The sequence below is a fragment of the Elgaria multicarinata genome, chromosome 8 (assembly GCF_023053635.1).
Source record: "Elgaria multicarinata webbii isolate HBS135686 ecotype San Diego chromosome 8, rElgMul1.1.pri, whole genome shotgun sequence".
NCBI classification, from domain to species: Eukaryota; Metazoa; Chordata; class Lepidosauria; order Squamata; family Anguidae; genus Elgaria; species Elgaria multicarinata.
Genome location: NC_086178.1, coordinates 102036353 through 102056427, shown reverse-complemented (window position 1 = coordinate 102056427; position 20075 = coordinate 102036353). Strand labels below are relative to the sequence as shown.

The 20075-nt window shown below is 43.5% G+C and overlaps 3 protein-coding genes across 3 annotated transcripts in view; all 3 read right to left on the bottom strand.

The window, feature by feature from the left end:
- LOC134402276 (adipogenesis regulatory factor-like) overlaps nucleotides 1–11672 on the bottom strand; it is a 33529-nt gene extending 21857 nt beyond the window's left edge. The window contains exon 1 of the mRNA XM_063131644.1: nucleotides 11662–11672. The gene's annotated coding sequence lies outside the window, so the exon portion shown is untranslated. The remainder of the gene's footprint in view (nucleotides 1–11661) is intronic.
- On the bottom strand, nucleotides 1332–4479 carry LOC134402275 (adipogenesis regulatory factor-like). Its single transcript, XM_063131643.1, has 3 exons — nucleotides 4419–4479; nucleotides 2514–2576; nucleotides 1332–1438 (listed from the first exon to the last, which is right to left on the bottom strand). The coding sequence occupies exons 1-3, from the start codon at nucleotides 4477–4479 to the stop codon at nucleotides 1332–1334; spliced, it is 231 nt and encodes a 76-aa protein (XP_062987713.1).
- Nucleotides 11673–15399: 3727 nt separating the features above from the next.
- SNCG (synuclein gamma) overlaps nucleotides 15400–20075 on the bottom strand; it is a 28014-nt gene continuing 23338 nt past the window's right edge. The window contains exons 4-5 of the mRNA XM_063133130.1: nucleotides 18389–18481; nucleotides 15400–15828 (exon numbers count right to left, since the gene is read on the bottom strand). Of these exons, the coding sequence (XP_062989200.1) occupies nucleotides 15808–15828; nucleotides 18389–18481 (114 nt within the window). The 3' untranslated portion in view covers nucleotides 15400–15807. The remainder of the gene's footprint in view (nucleotides 15829–18388; nucleotides 18482–20075) is intronic.

The following is a 20075-nucleotide window of genomic DNA, read 5'->3' as shown; positions in this document are numbered from 1 at the left end:
ACATTTATATACCGGCCCATAGCCAAAGCTCTCTGGGTGAATTACAGAAGTTAAAAACAGTGAACATTAAAAACAAGTATACAAAATTTAAAACCATCAAGAACATAAAAAGAACAATATCCTTTTAAAACAACTATTCTGGGGTCAAGTAAGGGCAAACGAACTCAGCTTATGTTGTTAACTGCCTGGGAAAAGAGAAAAGTCTTGACCTGGCGCCGAAAAGATAACAATGTTGGTGCCAGGCGAGCCTCATCGGGGAGATCATTTCATAATTGGGGGGGGCACCACTGAGAAGGCCCTCTACCTTGTTGCCATCCTCCGAGCTTCCCTTGGAGGAGGACCTTAGATGTTGAGCTTCAGATCTCAAAAACTGACTTAATTAGTGTGGGTGGGTGGGTGGATATTTTAGAGGATAATTGTTTTAGCTGCTTTAAATTATGACTGTTAAATTGTGCATCTCCTTGTAAGATGCCTTGAGACTTTGTTTCGAGAAAGGGGTCTAAGAAATCTAACAACAACAATTATTATTATTATTATTATTATTATTATTATTATTATTATTATTATTATTATCATCATCTCTTTTCTCACTTGTGGCTGCTTTTCTAGATGGACGTGACAGGCTTTGCCAAGTCATGCTGTCTTTTACTGACTCAGGAATTTCCTCACTATTGAACATGTTTTAAATATGACTGCTTTCTGGATGTTGGTGTGGATGTATTTTGATAGGCCCAGTTTCTGAAGGTTTTCTGTATAGTTTTTTGATGTGATGCTCGTGACTGATGTGACTAACGGAATAAGTGTGACCTTTTCTGTTGCCATAGTTCTTTAACTTCGATAGCCAGTGGTGTATATTTTTTTTCTCTTTTCATCCTCATCCTCATCCTCATTGATGGTGAATTTTGGAAATGGCTGTGGTCCCTCTATTGGTTGATCCTTTTAGTATGACACTGACTGGATTTGCACGATCACCACAGCCCACTGTGTCTTATTTAAACCATGGTGGGTTACGGTGTGTGCAGGGCACCTTTTGGACTTTTCAAGCCAGGCCAGGCCAGTCACCATGACTCATTTATGCGAACCCGGCAAGGGTGGCTTCTGCAAGGGCCTTCAGTCACAGCTGCTGATGCCTTAAAACTAAGCAGTTTGGTAATGTACAATTCTGTCATCCAAATCTTTTCTTTTCTTTTCTTTGTGGAATGCAAATTCACCAAATGGCGTTAGGGGGGAATGAACGTCATCCCTGTTTTCTGCAAAGAGAGCTATTAGGATAGAACTGAAAATCTAGCAATGCCTGACGTTCCTTCCCTACTTAAATATCACTACGGTCGTCATTTCTTAAGTCCAATTTTTTTCTCCAGGTCACACATGGTATTGGCTGCTTGCCCAGTTGCTTTGTCAACGCCATCTTGAGCCATCTTGCAGACCTGATCCACAGCTGTAAAAGGTAAAGAAGATTATGATCCATCATCCCCACGTCCCGAACCACTGCAGCTTAGAACAACTGAATAGCCACGGCATCTTCCCCTGCCGTTTCCCCAGTCGACTGTTCAGGGATGGAACTGTGTTTCTGGGCATTGATCATGCTTCTGCAATTCCTCTGTACTCCCTCGCTTGATATTAAGAACATAAGAACATAAGAAGTGCCCTGATGCTGGATCAGACCAAGGGTCCATCTAGTCCAGCACTCTGTTCACACAGTGGCCAACCAGCCATCGGCCAGGGATGAACAAGCAGGACATGGTGCAACAGCACCTTCCAACCCATGTTCCCCAGCAACTGGTGCACACAGGCTTACTGCTTCGAATACTGGAGATAGCACACAACCATCAGGGCTGGTAGCCATTGATAGCCTTCGCCTCCAGGAATTTATCCAACCCCCTTTTAAAGTCATTCAGATTGGTGGCCACCACTACATCTTGTGGTAGTGAGTTCCATAATTTAACTCTGCGCTGTGCGAAGAAGTCCTTCCTTTCATTTGTCCTGGATCTCCCACCAATGAGCTTCATGGGATGACCCCGGGTTCTAGTATTTTGAGAGAGGGAGAAAAATGTCTCCCTAACCACATTCTCCACACCATGCGTATTGCGGAGAATGGGGAAGGAGGGATCACTGCTGTAGAGCCTCTCCTCTAAAACGCACGCCTCAGTGCACAGTTCAGGGGAATCACTGGTATAAATATATGCAGGCTATGTTTTAAATGACTGCACATTTTATTTCGAGACATTTCTGTTTGTGCAGTAACAAATGCATCACCTGCTTTCTCGGGATGATAAGAGGCACAACAGAAGGACAACTCTCTCTTTCCCTGCTGTCAACCTGCCCTCTCCCAAAGCTCCTGGGGATGATGAGGTTTGTAGTCTAACACATCTGGAAGGTGTCAGGTTGGGCAAGCCCCGGTCAGGTCATTTGGCTTTTAATGCTTTGCGATTGTGCCTGAATTCAGAGAGCAGGACGGGTTCACTTCGCAAGCCTCTGGCGGGGACATGCCCATAGTCTTGCTTCTCTCTTACCTTTCTGACCCGCATCTGCAGCTTGGTTCACCGCTTGCTGTGTGGCCTTTCCCAGGCTGTTTGCTACAATCAGTAAAAACAAGATTTGTTAGTCTCAGGGTATGCGGGAAGTCAGAAGGATAGCAAATGATGACGTCAGCAGGAGAACAAACCTAGTTTTGCAGTCCCTTGCATCTAGGCCGAAAAGCCAGGAGGCTTATTAAATCCCTGGCATGCCATCATTCAGGGTGAACAGGTGTCCAGCTTTACAGAGGACAGTTCTTTATTTGAAGAGTTGTCAGAGGATAGTCCTTTGTATGAAAGCATCCTCTATTGGCCCTCCAAATCCCATCATCCCTGAACAATTGGCTATGATGGATGGGGCTGATGGGAGTTGAAGTCCAACAAAACCTGGAGGGTTACAGGTTCTCCACCTCCGCTCTGTTTGATGGGCTAGTTGAAGAACCATAAGGAGGGAGAGCTCCAAGGAGCTTCAAAGTTGGCTATCAGGCCACCTATCCTGCCTGCACCACAGACTGAGCAGGTACACAGGCCACCCAGTCAATGTTCCTCTCTATGATGAGCTGTATGGCATTTTTATTTGAATTATAATTATCTCTACATTTGCCTTGTGCATATAAATTAGCATATGCAAATTGGTGTCCTCTCTTGTCTTCTTTTATGGCGAGGCGTAAGTGGCCTCCCGTTCACAGCTGATGGTGGGTCATGCACGGTCAGGAAGGTGGGATGTGTGCTTCTCTAAAGTACACAGAGAAATCATTTTCTTTCTTTCTTTTACAAAAGGGCAACGTATCAGCCACACTGTCAGCAGAGTCAGCAGACATCAACAAGATGTTCTTTGAGCGTGTGCTGATCATACAAAAAACAAGATCTTCCTTATCACAGTACTTGAGTGAGTGTTTGTGACCTGGCAGATTAGTGGCATTTAAGGACATGGATTGGAATGGGTGGGTATGTTTTTTAAAAATGAAGTGGGGGGTGTTGGAGGGGGGGACAGTGACTTCACAAGCAATGGGGTGAGCACAAAAGGCTGTTGTTTAACTTAGGTGTGGAAAAAAAATCTCACCACAGCATCTGAACAAGTTACGGCAATGCCTCTTTCTGCTCCCTGCCATGCCACATAGTTTGGGCATCCGAAATAGGGCCCGCCCAAGATATTTTGCTGCCTGAGGCAGTTCAGCTCATGGCACCCTCCCCTGTGGATAACATTTTATTTTAGGTCAGTAGATTGAGCAATCAAAATCTACACAATATGATGCCACCTGCCTCCTCTTCCCATAAGTCCAAAGATATGGGCCCCCTAAGACCCCAAAAACTGACATGGCGCCAGAGATAAATATTCGCTGCAGGATGTGTTTCCCATTATTTAAACATTTTACCATCCTAGTCTTTTAACCTGCTGTTTTGAATCTGTATTTTAAATCTCTGCTTTGCTGCTCGGTTTTATTCTGGATGAATTTTTATATTGTGGTTTAAGTTTTATACTTAAGTTGTACTTTATGGTTTTAATTTTTGTGAACAGCCCAGAGAGCTTCGACGGTATAGAAATGCAGTAAATAAATACATAAAGTCAAGTGGCTATGCTCTTCCTGGACCATTCTACTTCAGACTACAATGGAGGAAATCACAAACTTCAGTATTCTCTCACATATTATAAAACAGAAAAACCTTCCTGAATATAAAAACCTTATTCACGGTGTTGTGGTGTCCAGACTAGCCTGGTCATGACATGCAGGTTTTTTTTTTGTGAGGGTACATTCCAATTTACAATGTCACCCTCTGCAGCCTCGACTGGTACAGGCCTGGGAAAAACTTGGTTCTGCTGAATGTATCTATGAAACCTGAGAAACTTCAGTGGGCTTTCAAACTGAAACTAAAAGAAAAAGCAACTTATGCATTTCTTACCAGCATCCTGCACCGTCCCTTGTGCTTGTTGCGTAAACCCTGGAATGCCCTTCCCAGACATGGTTGCTTCCAACAGCTTCAGTTCTTAAATAAATGGAGATAAAAGCCGCTTCTGAAACATTCTGTGGCAGGGTCTTTAGCTTTTTGGTGCTTTTATACTGTACCAGGGCCCCTCCCCAGGGCTCACCTGGCACATATTTTCAATAGGTGGAGCTCCCAGATGGCTTAGTATTATGAGCACCAAAGGCATGCATCGAAACGTTGTATTCTTGACCCTCCCAGATAGAGGGTGTGCCTCAGCTAGCGTTTTCTTTCCACATCAATGGCATTCATTCTCATCACTTCTAAATCATGTCTGAATGGGAAAATAACAACTAGCATAACAACGAACAACTGGGCAACAAAAAGGCAATTGTGTGAGAGGCAGAATTGATATCTGAGCCTAAGCGTTCTTAGTAGAAGGGACACAATAGATTGTTTTCTCATTTATTTACCTTTCCTATGGATTTCATTTTTAATGGAAGAACAGAGAGTGAAAGCCTTGAATTGCCCATGAATGGTCACCATGTGGGCAGCAGGTGCACGGACCACCTGCACATAGTCTTCCCTGCTTTGGAAAGATATAATTGGATTTCCATTTAAATTATAGAACTGTACTCAATGGTAGTCTAGCACAAGTACCATTCATTTCAATGGGTCTACTCTAAGTAGGACTACCATGCGATACAGTTGTAATAATTTCAAAGTTTGCACCTATGTACATTTTATGCAAATCACCCTTTGACCTCTTTTTTGGCTAACACAATTCCTCTCGTTAAGTAGCCAACCTAGGTATAACAAGTCAAAGCCCTGTTCTTTTTGGTCTCAGACCTCCAGGAATACAATGATATCCTGGTGTTCAGTTGTGCACAGGCTCCATATCCTCCTTTGAGCACAAATCAAGGATTAGATAGAAGACTCTAAATGGCTTAGGCCCAATAAATCTAAGAGAGCACCTCCTCCCTTGTGTCTTGTTAGGAGTTTTGAGATCCACTGAAGGGACCCTCGTAATTACTATTTGTAAGTCAGGTTCAGTCAGCAAGGACTGAGCTTTGGGGAGGTATTTGGAGGTAGCATTTCAGGATTTGCTGGCCGTAGACACTTACGCAGTGACAAAAAAGAGGACACCAATTTGCATTATATTTGCATATGCTAATTTATGTGTACAATGCAAATTCAGAGATAATAAGTATAATTTTAAATAAAAATATTTTATTTATTATTTATTTAAAACATTTGTATCCCACCCTATATCACTGGGCTCTCAGGGCGTACAGATAAAATCATGCAATATAAAACAATAAATATACACAGCTAAAAACAAATTAAACCATGAATCAAGTTAAAACTAATATATAATTTAAAAGCAGTAAAAAGCATTAAAACAGTTAAAACAATGTGCGAGCCAGGTGAATTTAACCATTAAAAGCTTTGTTAAAAAGCCATGTTTTTACTTGGTGCCAGAATAAAGTCAGCGTTGGTGCCAGTCGGGCCTCCAAAGGGAGGGCATTCCACTGTCGGGGTGCCACAACAGAGAAAGCCCTCTCTCATGTCCCACCATAGCCTATGGTTGCATTGGCGGGATGCGGAGGAGGGCTCCTCCAACAGATGTCAAGTCTCCGGCAGACATATATACGGAGAGGCGCTCCCTCAAGTATCAAGGTCCCAAGCCATTTAGGGCTTTAAATGTAATTACCAACATCTTGAATTCTGACCGGAAGATTGGTGACCTGTGTACCTTCTTAGTCTGCAGTCCAGCTGCTAACTCTTGGTGGACTTCAAGCTTCCCTCCCTTCTTGTGATTCTTCAGCTGATCTCTGTAAGCTCTTCTAATAAAGAACTGTCTTCTGTAAAGTAGGCAGTTCTGTAAAGTAGACAGCCCTATCCTGAAAGGGTCTTGTTTTTACCAGATCAATTTCTGGATGATTATGAATAAGGATATGAAAACAGGAAGTCCAATATGGGCTTCTGTTCAGGCATTTTGGAATTATTTGAAGATCTTCAGAACATTGCACTGAGCTGCAGATGCCTGCTCTTATTTACCATTGAGAAGATCACAGATGAAAAGCACAGGTCCGTTTCATGCTGGGGCAAGAAAAAAAGAAACTTTGAAGAACTTCATCTACACAGTTTGTATCTCCCTACTTTCATTTTTGGTGCCACACAAGAGACTGCAACAGGTGTTTAAGCTGTCACTTTTTAGTCTAACTGTAGTGGTCAAGTGCCCTTCACAGGATGGGAGTTGTAGGTGAACAGATCTGGTGGGTACCAGATTGCAGAAGGCTGATAGAAAGCTTGCTGGGGGATGATGGGATCTTGGTCGATCACTCACCCTCCCTCTCTCTGTCTCTCTCTCTCTCTAAACTACCTCACAGGGTTGTTGTAAGGATCAAAGAAGTGGAGGAGAAGCTTTGGATTTGTTAGCTATCCTGAGACGCTTGTGCTGAAGAGTGGGATACAAAAAAGAAGCTTAAGTAAATAAATAAAATAATCAAATCAGAATTTCCCAATCCAGATGTTTTGGTCCATGAATCCCATTATCCCCAGCCATAAAATAAAATGTTTTTGTAGAATGAATAACTGCATAATGACTTCGAGATATGTATGTTCAATGCATATAATAGTTTTTAGGTTCTTCTTGGACTCGTCCACTTCTGATAGGGTGGTGAGTTGACATAAACCAGTCCTGCAGGGTTTATGTCAATACTTTATCTGAACTTCCGTTAGCAGCCTTGGTGGTATTGGCTCTAGTGATCGTATTTCTGAACTAGTGTATTTTAGTAAATGAGGCATGTAGTGCTTGCCATTTAATGCAACATTGGACAGCCCATTAATGTCTCTTGCTTGTTGACTTGGATTTTTAAAGAGCCAAGAGAGCAAACAGCCACCTGAAACTAGCAAATAAATATTAATTCTGGTCCAGATGTGGAATCTGCTGCTGCTGCTAATAAAAGAACCCACAAGGCAACACAATTAATTTATAGGAAGAGACAAACAAGAAAAAGCTTTCTCCACTGGCTTGATAAACATGATCATGAACAGAGGCAAAAAATATTTCATTGATTTTAGGTTGATCTTGGCCACAGAAGTTTCAGCCTTGCAAGAGAAACCAGGGCCTGGATTTGTGACTTTGGAACATAAGAGACATGCTGGATCAGACCAAGGGCCCAGCTAGTTTAGAACTCTTTTCACACAGAGGGCAACCAGCTGTTGACCATGAACCCACAAGCAGAACATGGTGCAACAGCACCCTCCCACCCATGTTCCTCAGCAACTGGTGTACATAGGTTTACTACCTCTGGTACTGGAGGTAGCACATAGCCATCAGCACTACTAGCCACAAATAGCCTTCTCCTCCAGGAATTTATCTAACCCCCTTTTAAAGCCATCCAAATTGGTGGCCGTTACTAAATCTTATGGTAGCGAATTTCACAGTTTAACTACCTGCTCTGTGAAGAAGTACTTCATTTTATCTGTCCTAAATCTCCCACCACTCAGCTTCATGGGATGACCCCAGATTCTAGTATTATGGGGGGGGGGGGAGAGAGAGAGAGAGAGAGAGAGAGAGAGAGAAATCTCTCTCTGTCCATATCTTCTACACCATGCATAATTTCATACACATAATTTTGAACTTGGGCAATGCAGTTTGTAGCCACAAATGAGACTAAACGTTATATGAGAGGGACACAGGAGGATGAAACAGGGCGGCATATCTTGGATCTGTGTAGAACTGGTCTGTTCAGCACTGTATAATACCTGGGAGTTAGGGTGGCCACTTATGCATCCCCCCTCCGCAAAAAGAAACGCATCACCAAAAAAGAGGACGCCATTTTGCATTACACTTGCAAATATCAAGGGAATAGACCTAGTGAGGAAGACTGTGACCAGGAGATCTGTGAGCCTGCTCAGTCAGCTGCCCAAGTGCTAACCATTGATGGGCAACTTCAAAGCCTTGTCTGCTCCCCCTTCTTAGGGTCCTTCATCTTCAAACCAGAGGTCCAGGCAGCCCATCAACCTACGGTCCTCATTCTCCTGGATAAAGACAGTGGGGCAGCGTGTGCGGAGCTCTAAATCTGTGAACCTCACCAAGGAAATGCTTGGTAGGTTGTGTAATTTATCTTGGCACAACCTCCGGAGGCTTTTCTTGGGCAATATACACCCAGCACACATACCTAGCTCAAGGAGTATGTAAATAGTATGCTTGTTTTGAGGGGGGAATGTATGATTCACTCCGATCTATTCATGATGTCTTGGTTTCAGATTTTCACTCCGCCCGAGGGCTCCTGAACCAGTCACATCAAATCAGGCCCTGTCAACTGAGGTGAATGCTGTTGAAAGAACCACATGGGGCTTGCTGTGGTTGATTTAACTTCATTCAAAGGGAGAGGACATTTCACAGAAACCTCTACCAGGAAAAGGCAGCTTCTGTTTAGCTGAAGAATGCAAAGAGATGACAGTTGACCCGGACTAGTATAGGCAGTTTCTGTATGCATAGGTACATTCATGGATGCCACTAGAAATCCCTTCAGTACTGAAATGTATGAAAGAGGCCCCTCCCCTGAATTAGAAGTGTGCCTTGTGAGATGCTCAGGTTTATGGTTCCTGACTGCTCCTGCAAACGCCCCCCTCCTTCAGTCTGAATCCGGTTCAAGCATGTGAACGAAGTCCTACAAGATACGTTCCTTCCAAATGTGGGTTGGCATGCTCTGTGCTGGACTCTTAGATTTTTTTTTAAAAGACCATCTTTCAGTCATACCTTTTAATCAGTGTTAAACCTGGTGGGGGGATCTACACTACTGCTTTTAAAGTGCTTTAAAGCACTTTGAAAACGTTTTGAAACCTGTATATGCAGTGTGTCCTGGGCCCCAACAGTTGTCAAAACTGTTATAAAGCGCTTTAAAGCAGTAGTGTAGATCCCCCCCCAGGTGACAGCGTTCTAGAGGGTGGTGGCTATAAATATGACAATAGTAAGAGAAATGGAAATGGTTGCAAGTCTCACCTTTATTGAGTGGCTTTGGAAGCTTATTTGTCAAGGGGATGTTCAAAGTTATTTTCTTGGCTATTGATTGTGTGTGTGTGATGGATTTTATTGTTCTTTGTGTCTCATTATAGTTTGACCTTGTTTTCATGTTGTTTTATGGGGAGGGACCACAGCTCAGTGGTAGGGCACCCGCTTTGTATGTAAAAAGCCCTGCGTTGGGGGAAGGAGGGAAGGTACCTGAAGGAGAAGCAGCCAAGTCCCCTTTGCTTCTTCAGTGGAGGAGCAAAGGGGACTCAGCAGCTTGACGCACCCCATCTCGGTGTGCGAAGGAGAAGCTGCACCATTCATCCATGCTGTTAACTCTTCAGATCAGAGACTGCAGCAAGGAGAAGCCCTCTGAGATGATTCCCCCAGGGGGAGGGGCTTGGAGCCTAAGCCACCCCCTGGAGGAACCCCAAGAGGCTGTGTGGGCTGGATTTGGGTGCCTTATGGATTGGAGGTTCTGCACCTCTGATCTATAATGAGAATTGAATTTAGATGGGAGAAATCTGCCTTGGCAGAGGTGTACCCCACACCCTCCTTTAGCCACGATTGGGACAGACCAGTGTTTGAAGACACAGGTCTGTCCCTATCATGTGTAGTCTGGGCCTTCCAACATAAAACAGCTGTAACAGACATACAGTTAAAGCTTCTTTTGTATCTGGTCAGAGGGCAGGGCTCCTGCAACTTTGACTATTGTGATGAATTTTGCCAGGTGCTTCATGACACCTGCTGATATTCACCTTTTCAATCCAACTGTTAAAGGCACAGAAGCCCTGTCCTCTTTTTCATATGGTCACCCAGCACTAAATGCCAATGGTAAATAAAACAGTAGTCCTTATTCAGCAAAAGCACTGTTGTCTTGTGTCTTCATTTCAGGATCTGGGCGCATCGCCGCCGGCTTACTTTCCTCTATTCAGAGATCTCTATCCCAAACTCAACAGAGCGATACTCCTGGGAGTGGGGTGACGCCGTGGGCTTTAAAACACTTAAGACGCGACCCGATGCATGTTTAGAGCGAGAGAACGTTTTTCAACTCCCAGCATGTCCCAGGCAGTACAGTTGTCTGGGGCATGCTGGGAATTGTAGGACTCTTGTCTGTCTAAACATGCATAGGATTGCGCCCCTAAATGGAATAGTGTACCCGCTTGGGGTACAATATGGTGGGCCAGAGAAATCAGAGAAATCTTTCGACTTTGTGTGTGGGGAGCTCAGAGCAAAAATCCAAATGAATGGTAAACATCAGCCTGTGCCTAAAGCTCTGCAGAACAACAGTGGGGGACGTTGACTGAGCAATTCCTCAAGTGGGAGCTGAAGGAGGGTGAAGCAACGTGATTCACATGGCATCGTGCGGAGGGGACTGATGGAGCCACGACTTGAATGGTCCAGCGCTTGTGTTTTGTAAGTGTTGTTGGCCCACCATTGGCATTTGGCCCCTGAGAGCTTCCCTAAATTTGCATTTCTCCCTTGGGCAAAGAGGTTGGACACTCCTGGCTTAAAGGCTAGTAGCTCTTCTACCCTGACTAGTGCACAGTGTGATCTTTTAGTGGAGCTGAATTGTACATTGGACTGATTGAGCAGAGCACAACCCTGGACAGAGGATTGTTTCCCTGGACATTATGAATAAAAACCAGCCGAATCAGAGAACTGAAAGAAAAGAGGCAGCACCTATTCTGCCATCAAGAATTAAAATTGCTCCCTGCTTTTGGCTGTGAATGGTTTGTGAAACAGGACGTTTGTGTAGCTAATGGCAGACATTTGCTAGTTAGTATCCTGATGAATAATAGTATCCAGGCTGAACAAGATTTTCTTGCAGTAGATTAGAACCACCCGAGAATCCATTTGTCCACTCCTCGCAAGCAGAATAATAATAATAATAATAATAATAATAATAATAATAATAATAATAATAATTTTATTTCTTACCCGCCTCTGCCTCTGGATCGAGGTGGGGAACAACATCAAATATAAAAATACTATAAAATATATAAAACTGATTAAAAACATCAAACTACTACATTATTAAAATAACAGCCAGCTTTTTAAAAATTTGACTGGGTAGGCCTGCCGGAAGAGATCAGTCTTTATAGCTTTTTAAATTCAGGAAGACTGTTGAGTTGGCGGATCTCTCCCAGCTGGCCATTCCACAGTCTGGGAGCGGCAGAAGAGAAGGTCCTCTGGGTAATGGTTGTCAGCCTAGTTTTCACGGACTGAAGTAAATTCTTCCTAGAAGACCTGAGTGTGCAGGGTGGATTGTATGGGAGAAGGTGATCCCGCTGGTAATCTGGACCCAGAGCTGTAAAGGAGTTAAAAATTTCCAGTTCCATCAATCCCCAGTCCAGAATCGATCCAGGAGGATACCACGATCAATGGTATCAGAAGCTGCTGAGAGAAGTGAGAAAGAATAATGGAGTTGCCTCAGTAAAAAAATAAAAACAGGTGGAGGGAGGAGAGGAACGGGACCATTCCTCCCCCATTTTTCAATTTTATTGTCTGTATCTGCACAGCTGCGCAGATACAGATAATAATTTAAAAAAGTGGGGGAGGAAGTGGCAGCCAGAGGAGGGTGTGAGGAGAGGGACTGGGTGAACCATGTGTCTTTTTTCTGGCTGCCCATTCCTCCCCACCCACTCCATTTCTTTTTATTATCCGTACCTGAGCATAATGAAATGTTCTGCACACACCTATGCTTGCAAATGAGGCAAGAAGAGAGGAAAGGTGCAAAACCAACAACCCCCAGGGTTGTGCAATATCTAAGTCGAGTCCTTGAAATGTGCTTGTTTGCTAAAACGGGGGGGGGGGGGGAAGAGTCCCCTACGTGTCATGGTTTCAAAACAGAACAAGCTCGCTAACTCAGTCTGAGGGACAAAAACAGAAGTGGTTGGATTGTCCAGTTTGTCAGCTTGTTCAGGCAGAATCTCTCCCGTTGCCCATGGATGTAGCCAGCCCTAATTTTCTTCAGGTCTTTCAAAAATCTGGGGAGGAAAGAACAATGGAACTCCATGTGCCCTGTAGTTTGAGCCTAAGGAAGCCTTGGGATCAGCCCCCCCCCTCTCAAACTCACTCTCACACCTACAGACCCACCCTGCTGTTGTGGTGTCAAGAGTGGCCCTGAGGCGGCAGAGGGATAAGTGACAAGAGGCCACGGACAAACGTCACTGTGTGGAGTAATAGCAGCAATGTACATATGCGATCTCCTCTTTCCTGCAGGCTGAGTTCCCAGTGAAAACTCCCCCACTACAGCCTCTACTAAGTGCTCATTTAAAAGTAAAGATTCTACACCTAGTGACATATTCAGCCTCAGGTCTAGTTTGGCTCAAAGCAGGTTGGAGTGAACAGGAACGGAACGGAACAGGCTGGAACGACCCCATTATATTAAAGAACCATACCAAAAACAGTGGCATGTGTTAGCAACACTTGGGAACAATATTTTAGGACTAAAACCATTGCAATATTATATCACTATTAACCCCAGAACTCCCAAAACAACATCCGGAACAGAATGGGATGGCCGGAATGGCCACTTCTGAATGAGCGATATCAACAAAACTCACCAGTTATGCATAACTCCATGGCAGGGATGCAAGAAGCCACAAAAAGTGCAAAGAAACTGCGTTCTGATACCTGTTCCGCGCATATTGCATATTGCGCAAAACAGGCTGGGACAGCAACTTCCAAGTGAGGTAAGTCAACCAAACTCACCAGACGCACATAACTAGGTGGGACAGATGTAGAAACCTCCAAAAGTTGACCCGAAACCACGTTCCGATACCCGTTCCGGGCAAAAGTCCCTGTTGCGCAAAATGGGCCATAACAGCAGCTTCCCAATGTGGTAACTCAACCAAACTCACCAGACGCCCATTACTAGGTGGGACAAATACAGAAAGCTCCAAAAGTTGCCCCAAAACCACGTTCAGGTACTCGTTCCGGGCAAAAGTCTGTATTGTGCAAAACGGGCCTTAACTGCAGCTTCCAAGTGAGGTAAGTCAACCAAACTCACCAGACACATATGACAAGGTGGGACAAACATAGAAGGCTCCAAAAGTTGCCCCGAAACCACGTTCCAAGCAAAAGTCCATATTGCGCAAAATGGGCTGTAACGGCAGCTTCCAAGTGAGGTAAATCAACCAAACTCACGAGACAGATATGACAAGGTGGAATATAGAAAGCTTCAAAAGTTGCCCCGAAACCACGTTCCGATCCCAGTTCCGGGCAAAAGTCTGTATTGTGCAAAATGGGCCGGAACGGCAGCTTCCCAATGAGGTAAATCAAACAAACTCACCAGACGCACATTACTAGGTGGGACAGATATAGAAAGCTCCAAAAGTTGCCCCGAAACCACGTTCCGTTACCTGTTCCGGGCAAAAGTCTGTATTGTGCAAATCGGGCAGTAACGGCAGCTTCCAAGTGAGGTAAGTCAACCAAACTCACCAAACACATATAACACTCACCAAAAGGTATCGGAACATGGTTTTGGGGCAACTTTTGGAGCTTTCTATATTTGTCCCACCTTGTCATATGTGTCTGGTGAGTTTGGTTGACTTACCTCGTTGGGAAGCTGCTGTTACGGCCCATTTTGCGCAGTATGGGCTTTTGCCCGGAACGAGTAACGGAACGTGGTTTCGGGGCAACTTTTGGAGCTTTCTATATTCCACCTTGTCAAATGTGTCTGGTGAGTTTGGTTGACTTATCTCATCGGGAAGCTGCCATTATGGCCCGTTTTGCGCAATACGCTCTTTTGCCCGGAACGGATATCTGAACGTAGTTTGGGGGCAATTTTTGGAGCTTATTATATCGGGCTCACCTAGTAATGTGTGTCTGGTGAGTTTGGTTAACATACCTCACTTGGAAGTTGCTGTCCCGGCCCGTTTTGCGCAATATGCACTATGTGCGGAACGGGTATCGGAACGCAGTTTCTTTGCACTTTTTGTGGCTTCTTGCATCCCTGCCATGGAGTTATGCATAACTGGTGAGTTTGGTTGATATCGCTCATTCAGAAGTGGCCATTTCGTCCATCCCATTCTGTTCCGGATGTCGTTTTGGGAGTTCTGGGGTTAATAGTGATATAATATTGCAATGGTTTTAGTCCTAAATTATTGTTCCCAAGTGTTGCTAACACATGCCACTGTTTTCAGTATGGTTTTTTAATATAATGGGGTCATTCCGGCCTGTTCCGTTCCGTTCTGTCTTTTACACCGTCCCCACCTGGTGTGCTCTGTAGCTAAGAGCGTCTATTATGGGCTTAGGCTGGTATGACAACTGTGCCTGTTCCTGGCCTGGGATAACCTGGCCACTCTATATGGGGCTGCCCTTACGATTGGTTCAGAAGCTGCAACTAGGGCAGAACACAGCAGATAAGTTACTGACTGGGCTGCCTTACCGTGCACATATTATGCCTGTGCTAAAGGATCTACACTGGCTGCCAGTCAGCTACCAAGCTAGGTTTAAGGTGTTGATACTAGTATACAAAGCCTTACACAGCTCAGGAATAGCTTAGCACAAGAAACGTTTCCTGACCTCTCAGGCCATGACAATCTTCAGGAGAGGCTCTGTTGTCCGTGGCACAGCCTATGAAATTCCATTTGGCGGTGATGCAGAGACACGCCTTTTCTGCAGCGGTGTTCACCCTGTGGAATGGTCCTGCCTCTGAGGGATGTCTGTCCTCAACCCTTGTGAGTTTTAGGCATGTATTGCAAACTTATCTGTTTGCTTTGGCTTCCCCCCAGCTGTTAGCTATCTTTGTATCAGCCTCATAATACCAGTGTGTGCGTGAGCGTACAGTCTTTTTCATTTGTTTTGTTTTGCTTCTATTCTTTTGTAAGCCACTTCAAGATTTGTTTCAAATGAGAAGCGATACAGAAATATTACCAAACATATATAGGACTAAATAAAGAGGAAACAAAGGTGTAGTTGAAACAAGTTGTTTTATTTTGTCCCTTTAGAAAAAAAAAAACCATGTCCGCCATTTCTAGGGATCTCGGGTGCTGATGCTAACGGGCAAAAGACATTAATCAGCGATTCCAACCACGACTGTGCTAAATTACGGCAATCAAACCACACGCTCAGAAGGCTTGACGATGGACAAGGAAGAAAGCCACAAAGGGGATGGTAAAGGAGACACAAGATGTGTTGCACACACAGTTGCCCTAAAACATACGATCAAGAGTCTGCCAAACTTCTATGATATGTTGGTATGAGGCAAGTGAAAAGACTGTAGTGCTGAATGAAGTTAGCCTAAGATATGAGTGATTTCCCTGCTCTGATGTCAGCTAACATTTCTGTATTTACTCCTGGGATTCTCACTTTCCACACTAGAAGACCCGAGTAGGGTTAATATCCTTCATTTTCTCCCTGGGAAGAAGAAAGACAAGAAAACAGGTTCATGTTTAATGTTAACTCTACATCAGGGACTCCAAAGCTAGAGGTGAACACAATCTCCAGGTCCTTGCTGAAATTTCCAGAAGAGGCTAAGCAAGGCATCATGGTGTGATCTGAATTTCCATTTTTCTCCAAGGATCATGTATGTTGATACTAGGGATGTCGAAGGAATCCACAACAGACCCAAATGAGTTTGGATTTTTATGAATCCAACCTGCAGATTCTGCAGTGGACCATCTTTTCCCTTGTCAGGTCTAGTCCAAAAACTTGCAGACTCTTGCTTAACCTTCAAGAATTTTGCACAGATTTCATTCTAGAAAAATATGCAAAAAAAAAAATTAAAAAGCCAAAAATATGGATTTCCCCCACAGGCTAAAGCGTGGACATCTGCATTTTGAGAGAACTTGTGCAAATTTGCATTTGTGCATTCAGAAACTAAAAAAACAAAACAAATTCTGATGACAGAACAAAGGGTGCAAAACACAGACAGAAATTTTTTTTGCACAATCCGTACATCCATAGTTGACACTTGGAAGCAGGCAAGTATGTGGTCATTTTACTGCTCATTTTAGCAATGCCATAAAAACAACTGATGAATATCCAGTGTCACCCTCCCGCAATAAAAGTGTTAACATTAGAAAATGCATCTTCAATGTACTGCATTAATGGAAAACAGCTATGCTTTTACATCACAGGAAAATAAAAATTGAGAATAACCCTAAGAATACTGAAGGTATATATGTTGTGAAGTGTGAAATTTAGTGAATGCTGGCATTTACATATCAGTGCTGACAGTCCCAGATGCATTTTATGAATGCCCCGAGAATAGGCAGAAAGTCAGGATAGACAGGGATAAACAATAACACAAATGTTTGGGTGATTTCAAGACTCACCGGTGAATCTCAAGAGTTTTCAGAGTTTCACAAAATTTATCTGGGGAGTGTCAGTCTTCATACACTGACATATGAATGGCAAATGTGGACATTTGCAACAAGAATGGTAGAAAAGAAGGCCTAGCATTTGTATTGGATAAGGAAGTAGATATAGGACAGGGACATAACATAATGGCTTTTAAGATGGAATAATGCTATCATGGAAAGCAATCATGAAGCTATCTCTGCCTAGGGTGGCCAGGTGAGAAAGAGGAAGGACAGCACTCCTGAACCTTTAATAATAGAATAGAAGAGTGAATTTTGGCAGGTGTAGCTCAGCATGCAAGTTGCACCTGCTGAAATTCCCTTTCTACACAACTATTAAAGGTGTAGAGCCCTATCCTCCCTTGCAACCAGCTACCCTAGCTCAATATCATTAGTTCTTCAAGCATTACCAGAAGCAATGTGGGTGCAGCCATGTCACAATAACCCCCATGTTGCTGCAGATAACATATTTACCAGGCCCCAGAAGGTACTGAAGGTATCTCCTGAGGGATGCGCAGGTATCAGCAGCTAAGGTTCTCCTGACATAGTTTGAGATCTAGCTATTCCCCCCACCCTAGGATTTATTGTTTTACAGATGCAAGACAATAATGTAGACCCATAATACTGAACTGGCATCCCTAGATTTTCTTGACCTGGATTTCAGAAATATCTAAGTAACTTATTGTCACCTAAATACAACACAGCGTTAGGCATGCATTAGTCAAGCCCATTGAAATAATGACAAACTCTGCATTGGAATTAGGCCATGATGTCCCTCAGAATGTGATTGGAAGAATTAAGCTATAATGAACTCAGTTGTAAATGTCCTTCCATGCAGTGTCTTCTAACACCCTTTTTGCTGTAAATGATTTATTTGGTTTATTTGCAGAGGATTAAGAGGCAGAACTTCTTTTCTGCTTGCTCATGCATGAATGACTTATATTGTCTATTTTGTCTCTGAAATACCTGCAATTTAAAACTGAAAATATTTGTTAAAATAAATGAAATCATAAAGAATCACAATATAAACTGAGGTTAATATCCATATACACAAATATACCCATTGCATTGTCAAGTGGTCTCTTTATATAGAAAAAATATTCCATACAAAGTCAACTCTGGAACTGTAAACTGCTTAATCCAAAATAGTCCCATTAAGTAGTCTGAGGATAGTAAACCAAGGGTAAAAACAGAAAATAGTTGTTTGTTTCCAGAGCTGAAGGCAATTTGTACACTTATCCACTTTCACCTTTGGTAAACAGGTTTTTCAGGTTTTTACCTATTTGACTAGAGGCAGCAATGGGACGAAAAATACGTTTACACAATGAGAAACGAAACTTCTCTTAATCTAATTTCAGCTCTCTTAAAAACTACTGTCTGTTTCTAGACAAATGGAATGTCAAAATAGACCCGGAGTGGGCCTACAGTTGGAAAAATAAAATGGAGGGGGGGGGGAGATAATGAGCAGCAGAGTAAAGATCTGAAATCACCTGTATGCAGAAAAGAAATGGAAACCAGTTCAGCACAGAGAAAGTAAGGAAAGAACAATAGATGGCGAGAAAAAGTCCAGACCAGCCAAGGATTCTGGGGTTAGCTGGGCTGTGATTGTGCTTTACCTCTACACTGATTTCTGTGGCTTCCACTGGGGCGTCTTCTTCTGCAGCAGCAGTAGGTAGCTCTTCAGGCTGCTCTGGGTTCTGTAAATCCTCCTGCAGAACGTATAGAGAAAGGTGCATCCTTAAAACGTATTAAGGAGCTTTTGTAGAAGTGCCAAAATTATCTGGGACTGCAGCAATTTCCCTATGAGAAACTGCTACCAGTTACAATTTTGGGAGCTCTTTAGTTTTCAAAACAGGTGGGAGACATGCTAGAAGTTCATAAAATTATGCATTGTGTGGAGAAGGTAGATGGGGAGAAGTATTTCATCATAGTTGTCTCACAGTACTAGAACCTGGGCTCATTCGATGAAGCTGAATGGTGGAAGATTTGGAACAGACAAAAGGAAGTCAAAGGACGGAATTCACTATCCCAGGATGTGGCGATGGCCACCAACTCAGACAGCTTTCAAAGGGGACCAGCCAGTTCATGGGAAACAAAAGCGATACTTGGCTACTGGTCTTGATTCCAGGACCAGAGTCAGCATGTCACTGAATTATCAGTCACTCCAAAGAACAGCAGGAGGGATCTATTGCCCTCAGGTGGGTGGTTTGGGAAATAATAATGTCCTTATGTCCTGCTTGTAAGCATGTGGATGAAAGAAAATATGCTTGGCAACTTTTCAGTTAGCTATTGTAGCTAACAGTAGCTGGGTGGGAATTGGCTAGGTGATATAACGTTGTGAAAGGCTTCAGTTTTGATTTCTGAATATCAAGCTGCAGTTGAAGGTTCAAGAGCAGGCTAGGCCAATTTTTTTGAGAAGTGGTAATCAGTTGGCAACCTTAAAGAAAAATCACCGTGGTGATGAAACGCTTCGAACCAACTCACTGGGAGCACATCCTGGGGGCAGCAGTATGTTGGGTTGGTTGGGCAATGCATCCATTCCCTTTTCCTAATTGGATGCATATTCATTGTTTTGTTGTGTACACACAGGGACATGTTGGTCTTTTAACAACAATGGATACTTTATTCAGCTTGGTCAGAAAGAGGTCATAATATAACAGCATTCTGAACTGTTCTAGGAGAACTCTGCAGGAACCAAGGAAGGGCAAAATTATATTTGTAAATCAGAAACATACCCTTAGTGACTACTCTTATACATCACAACACTCAGATTGCAATCCCATATATACTATTGACTGTAATTTGTGAAGGTTGTCGTGTCATCTGAACCTGGCACACAGTGAGATGGGATTGGCCTTGTACCCACCCTAAAATCCCTACCGTACATGGATAATTATGTAAATTATGGTCATGCACGCACAGGGCTTCTTTTACCATCACGATCTTCTGAACCTGGACATAGTATATGCACTTACCTGGGAATAAATCCCATTGAACTGAATGGGGCTTATTTCTAAGTATACATGTATTGGGTTATACTGTCAAGGGTGCAGCCTCAAAGGATTGGTTCCACAGTAGCCACAACCACTATAAATAACATTCATGTCCACTACGTTTCCCCTTCCCTGAATTAGCAGACAGTCAATGTGTTTATTGTTTTGAATGTAGGTCATCACAAAGCTCTACACAAAGAGGGAGAAGCTTCGCTATTGTGCCTGCTTCCGTCTTGCTCCCTTGCTGCTATTTCCCAGAACTTCCTCCCTGTCCTCCTCTGTTCCAGCAACCATTTCCCCACAATGAGAG

Coding starts and splice junctions, on each gene's coding strand:
- LOC134402275 (XM_063131643.1), bottom strand. CDS start 4,479: ATGTCTGGGAAGGGCATTCCAGGGTTTACGCAACAAGCACAAGGGACG. Junction 2,577..4,418: donor AGGGACGGTGCAGGATGCTG/GTAAGAAATGCA, acceptor TACTGATTGTAG/CAAACAGCCTGGGAAAGGCC. Junction 1,439..2,513: donor TGCAGATGCGGGTCAGAAAG/GTAAGAGAGAAG, acceptor TACCTTTTACAG/CTGTGGATCAGGTCTGCAAG.